We start from the raw sequence: 18,286 nt of genomic DNA on the forward strand, positions 1-18,286 counted from the left end.
ATAGTTTATTAATTTTAAACTCTTGTGTATATAAGGTCCTGACCACTGTCAAGCAAGGAAGGGAACATCTCTCAAGTGTCTGTACTTGGTTATTTCTGTGTTTATGGGATAATTTTCTTCCAAAAGCAATAAATATGCAGCTGGACACATGTGGCAAGTTCCATCCTTCTAAATCATTCTTCCTGGAGTTAAAGAAAACATCATCAGGACATTCTTGTGATAACATCACAGATGAGGCTCTTGAGCATTTGAGTTATTATTCTGAAACTTGATGTATAAATATCCTTGTACTGAGGCCATGTCAGGCTGCGGCAGCTATGCTGGCGGCAGATCCAATGCTTTCCTGTAATTCTTTGGTTATTGACCTTGAAAGTGGCTGTCGTTTATATTGACAGCTATCTTTTCCAATATATGTATTTTTCCCATAAAGGCTGCCATTTAGCTGTGGGACAAGAGGCTTACTGCTTATTCTGTTCACACGAACGTAACAATAATGATTTGGGAATTTGAAGTAAGAACCATGAAGAGAAAGCTAGAAACCATGGAATTTTATCTATGACAACATCCTCATTTTACGGATGGAAAAACTGAAGCATTATTAATGACATACGAGCATTCAGCAAGCTTTCTCAGACAGCTATCAACTTAGAGAAAACAAACTCTAGTCTAAATCGAAAGGTGGTTCCATGTGGGTCTGTACAAGCACCAGCTGTGCTAGAGAAAGACCATCTGCAGACTGTGCCAAAAATCCCTATAGCTCCTTTCCTGTGTTTGCAGCCATGGAAAGGGGTGTACCTATATCTCCCTTCAGGGTTATGATCATGATGCCCATATGGGTCATTACGAAAGTTTTGAGACACACAAAAATCAAGAAATGTAAAATCCGCATAAACGGAAACAAATGAAGCCCTCCGGTAGTACTGATAAGCCGAGCAAGCTGAAACTTGGCACAAGTGATTCAGAAAGGATCCTGTCGACTATTTCTTGCTGTTTCTTGCAAGTGAAATAACAGGTCATAACACAGACTGTCTCAAAACTTTCATTGTGACCCACGTATACCTGGTCCAATACCTCAGGACCAGGACAGAAAAACATCTAAGGAAGTAAACTCTAAGAATCATTAAGGCTCCGTATTTTCTCAAAGTATGACTGAGGCTGTCCTGTGATGAATGTCATCCCAGCAGGAACATTGTAGCGGCTGCATCTGCTCAGTGGATCCAACCTACTGTCCCTATGGTCCAGCTCCCATTTCTCTAGAATTGTTCCTGATGACTGTGGAGCCCTCTCTTACCTTGTTACTTATCTTCTCTAAGAGGTCACTACAGTCTTAACAGTTCGTCAAGCATTTCTGCTTCAAACAACAGGGCAGAGAGTAAAACAGGCATCCATCCTGCACTAGGAGAGCAGTGGGGCACACATTATTTCACTAAGTCTCTTAGGGATTTCTAACAAATTACATGAAGCAAGAGTCTGAATAAACAGTCCATAACAAAAGAGAAGGTACGGAGCTTCTTTTAAGGAAGAACCAATTCTTCCTTAATGTTACCAAACAGAATATTATTTTTAAAAATGGTGTGAAATTACACCATCAATCTTAAAACTCTTTTAATGGGAAAAATACATCTAGTGTCCTACATTATAAATCCTCTATAACTTGCCATTTTTTTAGTCCTACAAGATACCCAAATCTTCATTCATTCGTCCATTCAGGAAAACATGGGTGGAGCTGGAACTGCATGTCAGATGTCAGGCAGAGTGCTGGAGACACGAAGATGAGTAAGATATAGGCCCCCTCCCCCTAAAATGCTTGTCTAGTGAGGAAAAGAGCTACAGCAGATGGATTACTAAGCCCCGTGGGAGGACATGCTGGGGGCACACAGGGATGGTGTGCACACAGAGGAGCACCGGAGAGAGCAGGCGGGCCTCCTGGAGACGTCACCTGAGTAGGGAATGGGTCAGCTAGGTGACCCAGCCTGGTCAAAGGGCAAAGTGAGCAAAGCCAGGAGGGAGATAAGAGGCAGCGCGGGGTGAGGAGACCCAAGCCCAGGAAGATAGAAGACCTGGTCTACAGCAAGGCAAGGGAGACCTGGTGCCTTGTTCCTGGCTGTGGATGTGCCCTGCAGGGAGTGGGCATCACCCATGAGTCCCCCTCAACTCTGCACAGTGCCGAGGGGGACACAGCTGGCCCCACTGCAAGTCCACGGCACAGAAGCCTGCCTTTGCTGTGCAAGACTGGGAGAGGCAAAAACCATGCGAGTGACTCCTAAAATTGTTCCCAGGGTGTCAGAGTTCACGTCTGAATCATTCTTTCAAATGAAAGCGGGACACCTGGGTCCTAGAAGGACTAGTGGGGCTAAGTGTGTATAATCTGCTCACCCTCTCAGAACTCTGCGTCCCTCCTGACGGGCTACCAGGAATTCCCACCCATTGGCTGGCACACAGGAATGCTGAGAGGATTAGGCAGCAGTATGCAGGGAGACACCTGAACACAAGGTGTGACTGCTGCTGACTTGTTATTTCAATGAATCAAATGTAATTACAGTGTCCTGTAGTGCTCATTCTTTACCAGGGTTAAATCATTCTCTGATGTCACTCCGCCTTCGGTTCTGAATCACCAGGGTATTTGAAAAAGCTAGAGCTTAGGGTGCAGGCCTGACTCCAGCCCAGATGAACTGAGCTGGGTGAGGCAGGTACCAGGTGCAGCTGGCAGGCCTGGAGATGGCCAGGAGAAGGTTAAGATCTCTGAGCCTCTGTCAGCCCAGCTTTGAGTCAGATGTACAGAATAAAGGTTCTGGGCAACAGGGTGCAAGGATGCACAGGGCTCAATGGCTACAACAAATGATAATTATAAGAGTCCAACAGCTTACAAATATGACTTATTTTTTAATTTCAGATTTAAAAATTATAAAATTTATAAAACAAATTTTGAGTCTAGGAAATGAGGGGGGAAGGGACAAAAGAGGAGGAGAAAAATGAGGCAGAAGAGAGGCGAGGACACTGATCTAGGGTGCTCACGAATTTTTTTTTTTTAAACCAGAAAGATTTCTTGAGAACCAAGGGAGGGGGCTGGCCTAGAAGCCTGCCTTCCGCGGCATGCTGGTGCAGGCCTCCAAGTTCCAGGAGCTTGGCCCATCCCTCCAGACAAGGCAAATGAGGCTGGATTTGCCACAGAAGTCTCCCCTAAGAATCCTTCCAATGCCCCTTTTATTTGACTACCTACTTTGATTTGAAGCCAAAGGACCCATGTTATCCTCCACTTCCAGTCCCCCAGATGCTCAGTAGGGATCAGCTCTACTTTAGGAGACTCCTTTAATACAATCATTTCCTAAAAAGAAGTATGTGGTGGTCCCCAAGCCCTTTCTGAAACACAACCATCAGCAACGTTAGTAAGTCAGGCCTGGGATAAAGCCATGCCCATCTTTAAATGCCACCAAGGACCTGCATAGGAAATTCCACTGCTAATTAACCAAAGCTTTTCAGAGGCAATGAGGAAAACTGGTCTGTCATACGCAAACTCGTTTTAAAAACATGTTATAAAAATGCAGTGTTTTCATGATCCCCACCTAAGCACTGGGAAGGTAGGTGCTATGTGTCACCGAGACCTCACCAGCAGATGACACACACAGGGTCAGGGCTTCAGGAATGAATGAACAAATGAATAGACGCGTGGATGAACACAAATATCCAGGAGTACAAATGTGGGTAAAACCCAAGCACAGAAATGAAGAACATATTATGTGAACAATCCACTCTGCATAGCAAACCCAAAATGTAATGTGGTTTGGCATCTGACACCATGAAAATTTCTCATGTAACAGATCCCGCAAGTTTCCATCCCTGTCCTGGCCCCTCTTTCCAGATAAACTGTTGCTTCCACTCTAAGCCAATAGGAACCTACCAAGAAACACTGCTGCACCATCCAGAATGAAGCCTGGTTGGTCCTGCCCAGGAGAATTTCCCACTCTGGGAAGAACGTGCAGATTCCCAGCACAGGCTCTGGGTACTAGCAGAAGGCCTTGGATGTACTACACTGACAATGCTGTGCCTCTGTCCAGAGACATAGGACCATCACACCCAGGAATGTGGCCAGAGACACTCTGCCCACCCTGCCCACCCTGTGTGTCTTCCTCTGGACGGAAGCCACTATGTATAGACAGGGCTCACCCCAACGCTCTTCTCATTAGACTAGCTAAGTTTTTTCTTTTAAATAGAAATTCTGGTGAAAGGAAGAGGAACATCAAGGCAAGTGACAGTTTTTAAAAACAGAATAATGGAGCCAGAAGTGGTGGCTGGCACCTGTAGTCCCAGCTACTTAGGAGCTGAGGCAGCAGGATCCTTTGGGCCCAGGAGTTCAAGGCTGCACTGTGTGCTGTTATCATACCTGTGCACAGCCACAGCGGTCCAGCCTGTCCAACACAGTAAGGCTCCACCACTTCCAAAACACTATAATGTATCTAGGATCCACTTGAAATCTATTTTTTTTTTTTAAGAATGTCTTACTGTCACCTAGGCTAGAGTGCCGGGCCATCAGCCTAGCTCACAGCAACCTCAAACTCCTGGGCTCAATCCATCCTCTCGCCTCAACCTGGGACTGTAGGTGTCAGCCATAGTCCCTGGCTAATTTTTTCATTTTTAGTAGAGACAGGGGTCTTGCTTTGCTCAGGCTGGTCTTGAAGTCCTAAACTCAAGCAGTCCTCCCACCTGGGCCTCCCAGAGTGCTAGGATTACAGACATAAGCCACAATACCCAGCCCTATTTTTAGATTTTAGATTGCTGAATTGTGAACTATTTTAGATTATAAAATGTAAGATTGACTACACTTACCACTGTATGATATATCTGTGGATTAATTTAATGGGCCTTTATTGAGTACATCCACAGGCAGGTGTTAGGGGTATATAATAATTTGCTACATAAACTGGTACCTTCCAAAAACTAAAAAAAAAAAAAAGTTTTGATTTGTCTTTAATAATTTTCTGTGAAACATTGCTTGAGAATAATTGTAACATTCAAACAATTATCCTTTGAATACTGAATTAAAAAAAGAAATGGGGACATAATAAATGTCAAATTTCTGACCTGAACTCCATGAATTCAAGAAGAGTCAGACTTGTTTGATGTCCTTTGGGCTTTAGTCCAGCTGCCAAGAAGGTATGGAGTAACCGCTGTCTTCCATGTACTATCTTAGTCCCGGGAAGCTAAGCTAAAACCCACCAGCACTGAAGGAGCTCCAGTCCTCGCTCCAAAGAATCCAAATCGCCTTTAAGATCCTATCTTGTCAGTACTCTCAAAACAAGTCACTTCTGGGGATACAAGAAAACCCTAGTCAGGCAAGCTGGAATGGCAGGGGTCCAAAGGCCACAAATCACAACCGTGTGGGGACAAGGGACACCCACAGCCCCACCACTGCCCTCCTAGGAAGGCTGAGTTAGAGATGCTTTCTGTTTCTGCACCTACAAAACAAAAGCCACCTGGTCTCACGCATCACACGGGTCTCCTCCCAGGTCCAAAGTGCAGCTTGCTGTCTTGCACTCCTGGCTGTATAGCCATTTTAAACTCACATTGAGTTCACTTTGTGTGCTTGATGTAGGATATGTTTATTTCTAAATATTATCCTACACCATCCCCTTAACCCCAAGCACTCAGCCCTTTTTCCTCTGGCATCCAGCAACTTCCATGAACAACCAGCTTCCTCATTTCTGTCTTGCTCCTTTGTCAGGCATTTCTCCAGCGTCAGGATTCTGTCAGACAGGCTTTGCAAACCTCCTTTACCTTCCTGCACTGACCACCTCCTTCTTACTGAGTCCAAAGGCTGTATCATCAAACACAGACAGGTCTATTTCCTTTCAGACTGACAACCTCCACGTGGATAGGACTCAAGGACACGCTGACATTTACTCTATTTACCTGTAAATACAGAGCGGCTTCCTCTTTTATTGGCCACAGACTAAATCAGGACAGTGAATGATGACAAAGCCTGGGGATGGGTGTGACAGCACATGATGTCCAAGTTCAGACCAGGCCTGAGATTGCCTACAAGAACTGGACTGGTGCTGGGAGACCAGACGCTACCCCAGACCTCTCCAGGCATTTCCACACGTGGAGACTCCCAGGAGCAAAATAGTAATTGAACCTTATACAAAAGGAGAATTGAGCTTGGGTGGGGAGCATTTTTAAGTCAAAGTTATTGGGGTTTTCCAGAGATCAGAACCAAGAAGAGATATATATGCACATAAAGAGACTCATTATGAAGACTTGGCTCACAAAATTATGGAAGACGAAGTCTCAAGATCTACAGTTGGCAGCCTGGAGACCCAGGAGAGCTGGCAGTGTGGCCTGAGTGCCTGTTTAAAAGTCTTGACATACTCAAGAACAGCTGATGTTTCAGCCTTAGTCCACATAACCACGACCCACTGTGCAGTCAGGCAGGAGCCCCTCTTACTCAGCCTCTGTGTTCTATGAGGTCTTCAATTGATGGAACGGGGGCCATCTTAGGGAGGGAAGTCTGCTTTACTCAGAAACACTCTCACAGACACACACACACAGTAATGTTTGACCAAATGTCCAGGCACTGCCTGGCCCAGTCAAATTGACACATAGAATTAACCATCACAGACTCTAAACTTGAAATCCACAATTCAGGACCACAGAAGAAATTCACTTGACCCAGCCAAAAGTCAAAATGCCAGCCTCGTCTCCCAGAAGACTCGGCTTTCAGTCCTGGAGAAAGAGGAATTGGCTTATCACTATAAAGCCACTTGAAAATGGATACTCGATAAATGAAGCTTTGATAAAATGTTCATTTAAAACTACACAGCAGTATCCAACGTCTAACATTTTTGTTCATCCAAATTCAGGGAACTTTGTACTTCACAGCACCCGAGTCAGAGAGAAGCTTAGCAGCCCTCTTGCTGACAAATGAGCCAGCCCATCACAGAGGCTAGGTAACTGGCTCTTGGTGTAGGCCAGGTATAGAACACAGGCCTCCTCATACCTAGTTTCACTTTTTTCAATATCCTACTAAGTCTTTTATCTGCAATTTAAATATCTTTCAGTACTGAAAGTGATTTAAAAAGCAATCTTGAGTCAAAATCCGCAGCATAAATGCCTTGTTGAAATATGCCAGTGTGCCCCAGTAGTTTTATGGTTAGAAAGTAGGCTTTCAAGCTGTGAGGGGTCAGATCTCAGGACCACCATTTACAAGCGGGAAAATCTTGACCAGAAATTACTTTGATCTCTCCATGCTTCAATTTCTTGTAAAAAGGAAGCCATCAAATATGTAGACACTGCTAATAGTATGTGAGCTTTCTAACACTCTGCAATAACTGGCCCGTTTCCCACTTCAAGAAACGGAGGCACCAAGAGGGAGGTGAGTTGGTGAAGGGGCCCCAGATTGAGGGACCCAGGTGTGAATTTAATAAGCAGCCTAGACACACTCCATGAGCATCTTCAAGCCAGTCACACCTTGCCCATGGCATGTCTAAAATAAGACTGACCCTAAGTGCTCTGACCAGTGTCCCATCTGCTGTAAGCCCTTATCAATATGCTGCCATGTAAATGCATTTAAAGCCCAGCAGGATAATAAACACTGTGAAAGCCCCTTTCTATATATTAAATTGATGATCTTAAAATTGGAGGGAAGTGAAATCTGAAAAACATGTAAAAACTTTTCTATAATCGCACAATGAAATATTCTTCTACAGGTTCGTTGTACTGACATTAAATTATTAGAATAGGAATTCCTACCGCTTGCCACAAAATTTTTTTTGGTCTAAGTCATATAGTTCAGGATACCACAAAGCGTTGTCTCTCTAGTATATTATTTTCCAACACTCATTAGCAGAGTAGCACCCAAAACATCAGACCTGTTTGGAGCTGTGTTCTGAAGACAGTTCCGATTCTAAGTCTGAATTGTGATTCATTACCTTCTAAATGTGTGCAAGAAGTGAGCCCCCTTTGCAGTGCTGCACGGGAGGCAGCTAGACATTTTATCAAAATGGGTGAGGCTAGTTCCAAGGAAAACTCACCAGGGACCTGAAAGTAAATATGCTTGGTTCTTCACTTAAAATCGGAAAAAACACTTAACGTTTTCTTCCCTTAGTTTCAGATCTGTTGAGATCTCACAAGAGTGCAACTGAAGAAAAATTAGAATCTTCTGCATTTAAAATAAGCCTTAAAAAAAAACAAAACCTGTTGGTTGGTTCGCCTTTTTACTTTCTGCACGAGTTAAGGCGCGAAGCCACAGTGCAAGTTCCACTTTTTTTTAACGAAGGGAAATAGCCTGGACACCTCTCCAGACCAGCAGGCCAGGACTACCCGCTGAGGAGCCCGGTGCCGGGAGAGGGGACACAGCGGTCACCACCAGGGTTATCTCCTAGAAGCCGTCTGGGTTTGGACGGTGCGCCAGCCTTCACCCCGGGCTCGCCTGTGGGGGGCCAGACCCTCCCCGCGGCGGTGACCCCCGGCTGGTGAGCAGGAGATTCCCTCTTCCTCCCTCCCAGCATGAGTGGGTGCGTTCCTGTGGTCTCCAGCGCCCCAGGGATCTTCCTCTCTCTACAGTATCTCCCCCATGATTCAGTTCCCCACTCCCTGGGGTCTCCCCATGGCCCAAGTTATCCCGGTTCGCCCCTCCACGATCCGGCTGCCCTCTTCCCGACGTCTCTCTCCACCTAGTCCAGCTTCCCTCTGCAGCGGTCTCCCCGCCCTCCGGGTCTCTCCAGCTGTTCAGGGGCGCTCTGCCCTGCTACCTCGGCTCCTCCTCCCCCGATCCCTCACGGGAAGACCCGGAGACCCCTCAGTCCCTGCCCTGCGTTGCGCTGGGTGCAGGTACTCACGGCGGGCAGCGAGCTGGGGTCTCCCGGACGGGGCGAGCGGGCGGCCGCGGGCGGCTGGTGGAAGCAGCTCCGCAGCCGGCCGAGTGTGGAGCCCGGCGCGGCTCCCGCCCTCGAGAACCCCCGCTGTGTCATTTGACCATATAAGGAGACGCACGCCTCGGAGGGCTGCGGGCGCTCGGCGCGCTGCCACCCGGCGTGGGGCACGTGGGGTGCGGGGCTCGGGTGCGGGCGCCCCCCGGCCTCGCGGTCGCCGTGCCCCCGCCCCCGGCTGCGGCGCTCGCCCGCCCGACCCTTTGTTTGCTAAGGCCCTTCTTCCTTCCCTCCGGCTGCTGGGCGCACCGTGCTCACCCGGAGCTTCAGCTCACACAGGCCAGTTTCAGGCGAAGGTCTGGGGCCGTCCGGGGAGAGGGGCGGGCGTGCGCCCACGCAGGCACTCTCTGCCCGGCTCCAGGACACCGGGGCCCCGTTGGGGAGGGCGGGCAGGGGGCGGCGGAAGGCGCGCGCGGGGCCACCTCTCAGGAAACGCGCGCCTGGAGCTTGTTTGCACAGTGGCCTTTTTTCCTCCTTACCTTGCAGACGCGTTCCCTTCACAAAATGAACCCAAAGATAACCAAAAAGAATCGGTGATGGTTCTCTGTTCCACTAAGGAGGGCTCCAAAGGAAGGTCTTACTCCCAGCACTGTAGGGCCAGGGTTAGTCTGTAGTCCCGCACCCGAAGCTGGTGCCCTCCGAGAGGGGCGGACGCTGGCCGGGACACGCGGCACTGCTCAACACTGTGGCGCAGAGGGCACACGCTGAGTCCCACAACGTCGCGAGCAGGTGGCCAGTCCACATACAGACCCCACGGGAAGGTAACAAGTGGACAATAAAGGCATTGTAGACCTGGAGAGTGGAGTAGTCATTCAGGGGGACCCAGGGTAACACCTTTTCCAGAGAAGGCAGGAAGAGCTATTTGCTTTCTCCTGGTCCGTTTTCCCATCTGGTGCCACCCAGGGAAGGCATCTTATTAGCTACGCTTTACTGAACAATAGCTCCACCTGGGATCTCCCTCCTTTAAGATAAGGATTATTACCTCAGTTTTATGAAGAGGACATTTCTGCTCAGAGAGATTCGCTCAAGGCCACGTGAGAGGTAACTATGCCAGCTGAGATGTGACGTGCAGCCTGGCAGATGGCAAATCGCAAAGGTACACTACAGGTTCAGAACTGCCCCTCACCCCACATCAAGTCGCACGTGTGTGACTCTCAGTGGGCTGAGACTCGCCACAGATAGGAGCAGAACCAGGAAGCTTCCCTCCAAAAAAACCAATGACAGCCACCCTACCAGCATAGGAAATGCTGTCCCCTCTGACAGCTATCTAGATTTTGTTGTCTATATAGTTGCAAAGTACAAGATGATCTCCTAGCTTTCAAATGGTGTCTTAAGCTTCTGTTTGTAAAAACAAGTTTAAACAAATGAAACATTGATGTTCATTAATTCTGAATTTATCTTCAACTTCTTTGCCGCCCAGGCTTGAGTGCAGTAGTGTCATCAAACCTCACACTCCTAGGTTCCTGCCTCAACCTCCCCAGGTATCCAGAACTGCAGGCACTGGGCACTACTCCCAGCTAATTTGTCTTTTTTAGTAGGTTTTTTAGTAGACCTGCCCTTGCTCAGGCTTGTCTCGAACTCTTGAGCTCAAGGGATCCTCCCACCTCCGCCTCCCAGAGTTTTAGGATTTCAGGTCTAAACCCCAAAGTCCAGCCATGTGCCCTTATCTTCTTTCTGCTTCTTTTGTCTCTTTATTTTTTAGCTTTCTGAGTTATAGGTTCGATTGATTAATTTTAGTTTTATTGATATTATTTAGTTCAATTATTTTTGTTTTAATAACCGCTTTACCTCAGTCATACAAGTATGCTGTCTTTTCCTTATTATTAAGAAATTCTTCAATTGACTTGTGTTTCCTTTTTGACATAAGGGATAGAGGAATATTTTAAATGACCCTATGGGAATATAAGTGGCAAAATTCAAACTCTAAAAGCAAATTTAACCCAGTTTCTACAACAACACTGCAAAAAGGAAAAGGATATGGAAGGAGCAACAAATAGATTTTTAAAAGCCTTAACCAATTGCAAAGTGAACACCTTATTTGGATTCTATTCAAAGAACAAACTGAAAATGTCATGAGACAATCTGGGTAATGGGACACTGGCAGAATGTTAATGATATTAGTAAACTATTTTAGGTGTGATAGATTATATACACACCTTTTAAAATATTTTTTTCCTAGCACCGACTTTTCAGGAACAGGGCTGAAATACCGTATTTACTAGTGAAAGAACATCAAGCCTGGGGTTGTTTCCAAATAATTTGGATTGGGCCAATAGATACCTGAAATGGTATCAGCTCTGGATTATTGGTAACCATTGAAGCTTGGTGATGCATACCTGGTGGTTCAGTACTTGTTTCTCTCCTTTTACAATGCTTGAAAAATGCCATAAAGGAAAAAAATTTAAATCACAAATGCACATACCATTTGTTCTTAACCCAGCATTTCCCCTTACAGGAAATTATTTTGTAGCTACACTTGCTCATGCGTAAAATAATATACATACAAGAGCAGTCGTTGGAGAATTACTTGTAACAGCAAATTATCAGACCATGTTATATGTTCATCAACAGGGGCCTACTCAAATATAGTAGGGTACAGTTTAAAATTATTTACCGTATGGATCTTAAAAAGAATCAGATAACTACATTTACTGATGTGGCATGATTTCCAAGGTGTATTAACTGAGATAAATAAAAGTAGGGGACATCCTGTAGGTAGTAACTAATAATTGTGTTCATGAATAAAGGAAAGGAAAACAGGAAGACGATATACATGTGTGCAAGTTGTAGCCTCTGGGGAGATCAGGGTGGAAAGGGTAATTTTTACTGTATACCCTTTTGTTTCCTCTAGATTTTGAGCTCTGTAAATGTGTTATCCTTTAAAAAAACTAAGAAACATTTTTTAAAAAAAGTAACACATGCTTCTTTAAGAAAAATGGACAATACATTTATTAAACTGAGACCAATAGAAAGTCAAAGGAGGGTTTTAAGAACTGCAGGTAGGGGAACATGCAATGTCTGGGTTTAATGACATGTGCTTTTGTGAGCAATTCAATCAAAGGACAAACTATCAAAAATTAGATGTTCATGAGATAATCTGGGAAGGTGTGTTTTAAAAAGTTCTATCTTTGCACCGTTGTATTCCCAGGACCCAGCTGCAGTACGTGGCACACAGTATATGCTTATTAAGTGAATAAATGGATCAGAGAATTACTTGTGACAAATCCTTCATTATAGAAAACTGAACACTTTCTTTGGCAGTATACCTTAATTTCTGAAGTCAGGCCTGGATTTGGATCTCTGTCCTACCTATGACTAGCTCTGTGACCTCAAGTAACCATAAAACCTCCCTAACATTCCATTTGCTTATCTGTAAAATGGGCTAATAACATATACTTTGAAAAATTGTTGCAAACATCTTTTGAATTGATGCATAAAAACCACTTAGCATTAGTAGCATGGTACTTCCTGCAAAGTAGGCCCTCAGTAAATACTCATTTTTATTCAGGAGCAAAGCAGGCATCAATCCCACGTAAGAAAGAAATGGACTTAATTCCCATTGGAAAGAAGAATTAAGGTTTAGATCCTGTTCTAAAGATAAAAAAGATTGTCTTCTGGGTGGCACCTGTGGCTCAGTCGGTAGGGCACTGGCCCCATATACCGAGGGTGGCGAGTTCAAACCTGGCCCCGGCTGAACTGCAACCAAAAAATAGCTGGGCGTTGTGGCGGGCGCCTGTAGTCCCAGCTACTTGGGAGGCTGAGGCAAGAGAATCGCTTAAGCCCAGGAGTTGGAGGTTGCTGTGAGCTGTGTGAGGCCACGGCACTCTACCGAGGGCCATAAAGTGAGACTCTGTCTCTACAAAAAAAAAAAAAAAAGATTGTCTTCTTCAAAGAAAAACTGTGCTACTGATAAAAACAAAGTTCATGGAAGAAAAAACAGTGAGAAGTAACATTTGCTGCAAAAATGATCAAGCAGTAACTATGATAGGCTATTCAAGTTCATCTTTTGCTTATCCCAACTCCCTGCTATTCCTGCAGCCGACAATACTTCCCACATCTCTCTTTCCTCTCCTGGGGGGTGGGAGAGGAGCAGCTAGGAATGGGAAAAAGAGGAAAAGCCTTTTGTAGCCAGGAGTAGTTCTCAAAGCCTGGTCCCAGAGTTGCAGCCTCAGGGTCCTCTGGGAACTCGCTGGGAGTGCACATTCTCAGGCCAGCTCCTGTTTTAACAAGCCCTCCAGGTGATTGTGTGGACAAATAGTGCTCTGAGGAAAAATACCCCTTAGGGATTCTGGCTCTGAACTCCGTAATTTACCAGAAACATGGGCGATGTCAGTTTCTAGGGGAGGGAGAGAGGAATGAAGACAGACTAAACATAGACCCAGGAGCTCAAATCTTGTTGCAAGTACTGCTCTGTCAGCTAGGGAAGCACAAGGTAGAAAGTTTGTGCAGGGTAAAAAGTTTCAGTATGCAGTCTGAGTGATACAGATGCTGAAATACGATTTTTCCAGAAGCCCAGAGAGGAAGAGCAGAGTGTACTGGTGGCCGCCCCTGCCCAGTGGTGAGGTTGTCCCTTCTGGAGGCCAGTGGGGTTGGGGGCCCTGTGGAGGAGCAGAAGGGTAACTGGAACTTCCTGACAGCAGCCTCCTCAGGGGGACTAGGATGACCTCAGCATTCCCAGGAAGAAAGGAAACATTTGAAAAGTAAGTGTGTGTGTGTGTGTGTGTGTGTGTGTGTGTGTGTGTGTGTGTTGAGGGGTAGTGGTGGTTAAGATCTTCCTACATTCCTTGCCCTAACTGACCATCACCATTAAGATTTTTAGAGCATTTTGTCCCATTTGAGAAAGAGGATTTCTCACAAGCAGTTCCTCCCACTCAAACCCAGAGCAGGAAACTGGTGGATGATTTGCCCTTGATTCAGAGGTAATCCTTAATTGCCTCACATGGTTGGAAGGTGAGTAACTGTCTACTGTAAGAGCTGGCGGGAAGGGGTCAGGAGGGATCAAACCACACTCCTCTCCTGGTACTGGGTTCAGGAGGCAGGTCTCTGCATGCCTGCCTATGACACTACCAGACCCTGCGGTGGAGACTTGGAAAGCTGGCTTCAATTTTTCTAGAAGCACTGTTTGCCTGGAAGAAGCTGGAGCAGCTCTGTGCACTGTGACTCTGCAGGTAGGCAGGGCGCTGGGTGAACACATGGCAGAAGACCCAAGGGCTCCCCAGAACCTCCAGCAAACAGGAGGAACCTGATCTGGTTGACACTTCCTACGATCTTGCAAGAAGGATCCAAACTCTGTTCCTTTGCCTGTTGAAGCTTTTCTCTGGAAAAGCTCCGTTCTTCCCAAAGGGCAAACTCTTTTCCTTCCCTCCCCTCTCCTGCCATGCTCTGGTTAGGGGGGAAAAATGCTTGGCTCTGTCTTGAGACACAAAGTTTCCATATCCCATTTCTTCCCTCTCTCCTTTTCACAAACTGATTTTAATGGATGCAAACAGTCAGTATTTAAAGCCTCAAAACATGTCTGACTTTGAGCCAAATCCACAAACAACTCCATGAGTCTTGAGTTTCCCATGGTTGGTTAAAGCTTATTTGGAGCATTCGATACAAGTTTCCATTGTGGCTCTGATAATTCACCAAGAAAGGATCTGTTTGGTGGCTTAATGACCAGTGAAACGAAACCACTCACACTCACAGTTTATTTGGGCCAATGTTGCTGGACTGTTTCAAAGGAAAACTGTATTTAAGGTGGACTCTGAAAAGGTCTGTTTCTTGCTTCTCCTTTGAGATCTCTTTGTCTCTGATTTCATTCTTTTTCTGTAGACTTCTCTGCTTGCCTTCTCTTGTAGTTTCATCTCTTTTTCCCTCTGTCAACTACTCTAAAATCCTTTTAAAAGAAGTATAAATGCCCAAAGTCTGTGCAAACCTTGCAAAATCCGGTTTTGAATGAATTGTGTTTGTTTTCCCTAAAGTACCTGAAACAGGAGATTCTTCCTGGCCATTTCTGAAATGGGAGAGCCTCATGCCTCACTTGCTCTTCAGAATGTTTATTTTAAACCACACCGAAATCTGTGAATTAACTTTGTGAGTCAACACTGCGACTGTATAATCCAAACTCTCTCTCCACTGCCACCAAAGTCATGTTATACCATTTCCCATTTGATTAGGGGTCATGAACAGAAAATCCACATGGTCTAGCTAGGAAAATCCTGGACAGGCCAGTCTAGAGAAGGGAGAAGATTGAACCCCAGTCCCAGAAACTCCCATGGAGCAGAGTGCCTGGCCACAGGGACACCCCTTTATCTTTTTGTCTTCTTTACCTCACCTGTGAAACAAAGGCTACCCCACCTCTCTTCCTACTTTAAAGAGTAAGTTCAACTATCCATGTATTGTTCAAGTCATTTTTGTGGCTGACAACTGAACATTTTCTATTACGTCTCCTATGGATAATCCCTCTTCACAGTGTAGATTTGTGTCTGACCAAAAAACAAGCTTTAAGGTCTTCTAGAAAGCAGTTTTAGCAACATCTTCTACCTGTTTCAGAAGATGCTTTAAAACTGGGCCTAAGTGTCCTGACAGAGCTTTCGGGAACAGCCAAGCCTCTTTCTGCATTATTGCAACCATAGCTGACTATTGAAATAGCAGGAAAAGATCTTCTAAAATGTCTGACCTTCAGCATTTCCTGGCAGAACTATTTGAAAAAAAATCTTAAAAAATTCTAGGCCATCCTAACGACACAAATATTTTTGGAATCTTCTGCAAAATAAGAGATGCTGAGCAATTACTCTACAACAGCACCAGATTAGTCATCCACCTCCCTTGAGGGCTGGAGGAAGTGCCAGCGGCAAATTACTATCAGATATCTAAGACTTTCATCTAGTAGTGCTTAGACTCCTGAGGGCCCTGCCTTCTTCTCCCCTCCTCTCCCCTCTCCTACCCTCCCCTACCCTTCCCGTCCTTTTAACAATTTGACATTGTTTTTCCATTTTGCACACGGCCTTAACATAACTAGTTGCTCAACCTTGTTACTGTTTTCTGGACTCAGTTACATTTCCCATCTTCTTTGTCTATTTGCCTGTCTTGCTTTTGGTCCTTTGAATTTCAAGGCCATGTTAAAGTAGATGAAGAAAACGCTTGGGAGGTTTTCTTCTCCTAAGAATATGTCTGGGAGGTTATCAGTTCAGAGGCATGGAGATAGCATCCCCAACAAGGACAGGGTCTCTGAGAGCTCTGCCCACATGTTCTTAACTCCTGCATGTTCCACCTGCCGCGGGTGGTGAGAGAGGGTGTCTGTTGTCATGTTTAATAACTTCTGGAATTCCTTTCCTCACTCTCTTTTCCCTGTGGACATCTGTTTAGATCAAATAAAGTATCTCCACTAGGAAGGCTATGGAGTACCCATTGACAACCCCATTTTTGGACCATTCCACACTATTTCCTTTGTCTATAACAACAGAAGAAAGAGAATGAGCCCCTTATGGAAAAGGATTGAGACATCTGTTTCTGTGTATGAAGCACTTTGCAATTTGATCAAACCTGAAATTAATGCAGGTTTCCTAAAAATGCCTAAATTAGCATAAGACTGCCATACAAAGGCTATCTATGGCCCTGCTTGGATCAGTCAGGCCCATTTCCCAGTTAGGCAGTTGAATTATTTGGGCTTTGCCCTGAGAGCCACCTGGCAAACAATTAAAAGTAAAGCAAAGCTAATGGACAGACCTTGAGAAAGTCACATAAGGAAGGCCTTCCTTAAAGTCTACATCCTGCAAACTGAAGCCACCATGCTTATTTTTCAGAACCTAGCCAGTTAATTCATGTCTTTAAATTCTGCTTGGGGGTTGTTGATTTTTCTATCAAATGCTTAAGAAAAAAAAAATAAACTTCCTTGTGTACAAATGGGACCTTACAAAGTAAAACAAAAAGTTCTATCTCTCACAGAAATTTTATGAAACTTCTCTTGTCCCCACTAGCATGAGAATTTGTCTCTGGTCCTTTGTAAGCCTTGGAGTGTGCTTTTGCTAGGTGGTAGGCAAAGATGGAGCATGCAGCTCATCACCCTTCAACATTACCTGTTTTAAGGCAATCTCACTCAGACTGATAAACTAGATATTTCCCTCATTCACACACACTGTGGCTATACACACTCACAAGGATACATCAGACTAATGTACCTTTATATTAGTACGTTAGTCTAATACAGCTGCACCTTCCTGCACTGTCACCATCCACACCCAGATGGATTTCCAAGTCATACAATTCTAGTTTTGACTTAAACATCCTTAGACTGTCTTAGAACACTTCTCAACCAAGACTGGAAACTTCGCTTTGACACTTGCAGAATCACAGCTTTCCCTGCCAAGAAGCATGCTTTCACTCATCCCTTTGTTTTGCAGTGAGAATTCATTTATTTTGGATAGGTCTCTCTTTCTCGTTTGCAAGTGGCACACAGAGGTGGTGCTCCCAGCCTGAGCAAAGCTAATCAGGTGGATAGTTCATCAGGGTGCAAACCTGTGCAAACCTGATGACCCTGATCCCAGAATGTGGAGTTTAGAGCAGCCATCGTTCATTATCACTATTACCATCATTATTTTCATATTATTTACTTTTAATTGAAGATAGGGCAGGATTTTTAGTATAGAAAGGTGAGACCATAGGGGCTTTAGACTTAGGGCCTTGGAATATCGGTTTCTTCCTCCATCTCCAGCTCCCAGAGAAGAGGCATTTTAGAGCCACTGTGCATCCAACCTGGTGTGGTGGGCCTGGAGCATGGGTGCAGAGGAGACCAGGTGGAGCTGGGGCAGCCACGCGGCAGGACACCCTCTCTGTGGGCACAAGAAAGCAGCAGGAGCTCACAGGCCTTGCCACACAGAGCAGGAGCTGCGGATACCAGCTGGGAGGAACAGTCTTTTGCAGAGAGCAAAAGCAGACCCTCTGCAAGAAAAACGGAACTGGGAGGAAAAGAACATGACTATGGTGAAACCAAGTCAAAGGATGTTTCTGAGGAGTATGGACTTGACCAGTGCTTAATTTATTTGCACAAACAAGGGTGCTGCATATAATTCACCTGTCAATTCCTGGAAGTCCGGAATGGTTTCAGAGGAAGAAGCTGAAGTTACCCCCCCCAAAGTCTTCAGTGACACCCAGGCTTGGCATCGGCCATTCCAAGTGAGGCCCTGGTGTCACAATTGCAGTTTGATAGCAGATACAAAGGGCAGGGAAGATTCATCCGCTTCTTAGGTCAGCCCCCAAGTTCATGATACATTTTAAATTTTTGACCAATGGAGTTGAACTTGCTGCCATTTTAAATATATCTGTGCGCTTAAGATCAATAAGAGTTAATCTTTCTCTCTCTTATGGAGAATCTCATTTCT

General features: G+C 45.3%; 1 protein-coding gene across 6 annotated transcripts in view; it reads right to left on the reverse strand.

Annotated features, from left to right (window-relative positions):
- Nucleotides 1-18,286, reverse strand: part of FHL2 (four and a half LIM domains 2) — a 79,008-nt gene that overhangs the window by 32,796 nt on the left and 27,926 nt on the right. Inside the window, exon 1 of one of the 6 annotated variants that reach the window (XM_053589027.1) lies at nt 9,404-9,741. The exons of 2 other annotated variants lie outside the window; for them this stretch is intronic. Coding sequence is in view for 1 of the 4 variants with exons in the window: in XM_053589024.1 (XP_053444999.1) it covers nt 8,835-8,966 (132 nt within the window). In the remaining 3 variants the exon portion in view is untranslated. Of the gene's footprint in view, nt 1-5,079; nt 5,273-8,834; nt 8,984-9,182; nt 9,283-9,403; nt 9,742-18,286 lie in introns of those variants that run through there. 3 more of the 6 variants (XM_053589029.1, XM_053589024.1, XM_053589028.1) reach the window with 3 other exon arrangements.

The sequence above is a fragment of the Nycticebus coucang genome, chromosome 4 (assembly GCF_027406575.1).
Source record: "Nycticebus coucang isolate mNycCou1 chromosome 4, mNycCou1.pri, whole genome shotgun sequence".
NCBI lineage: Eukaryota > Metazoa > Chordata > Mammalia > Primates > Lorisidae > Nycticebus > Nycticebus coucang.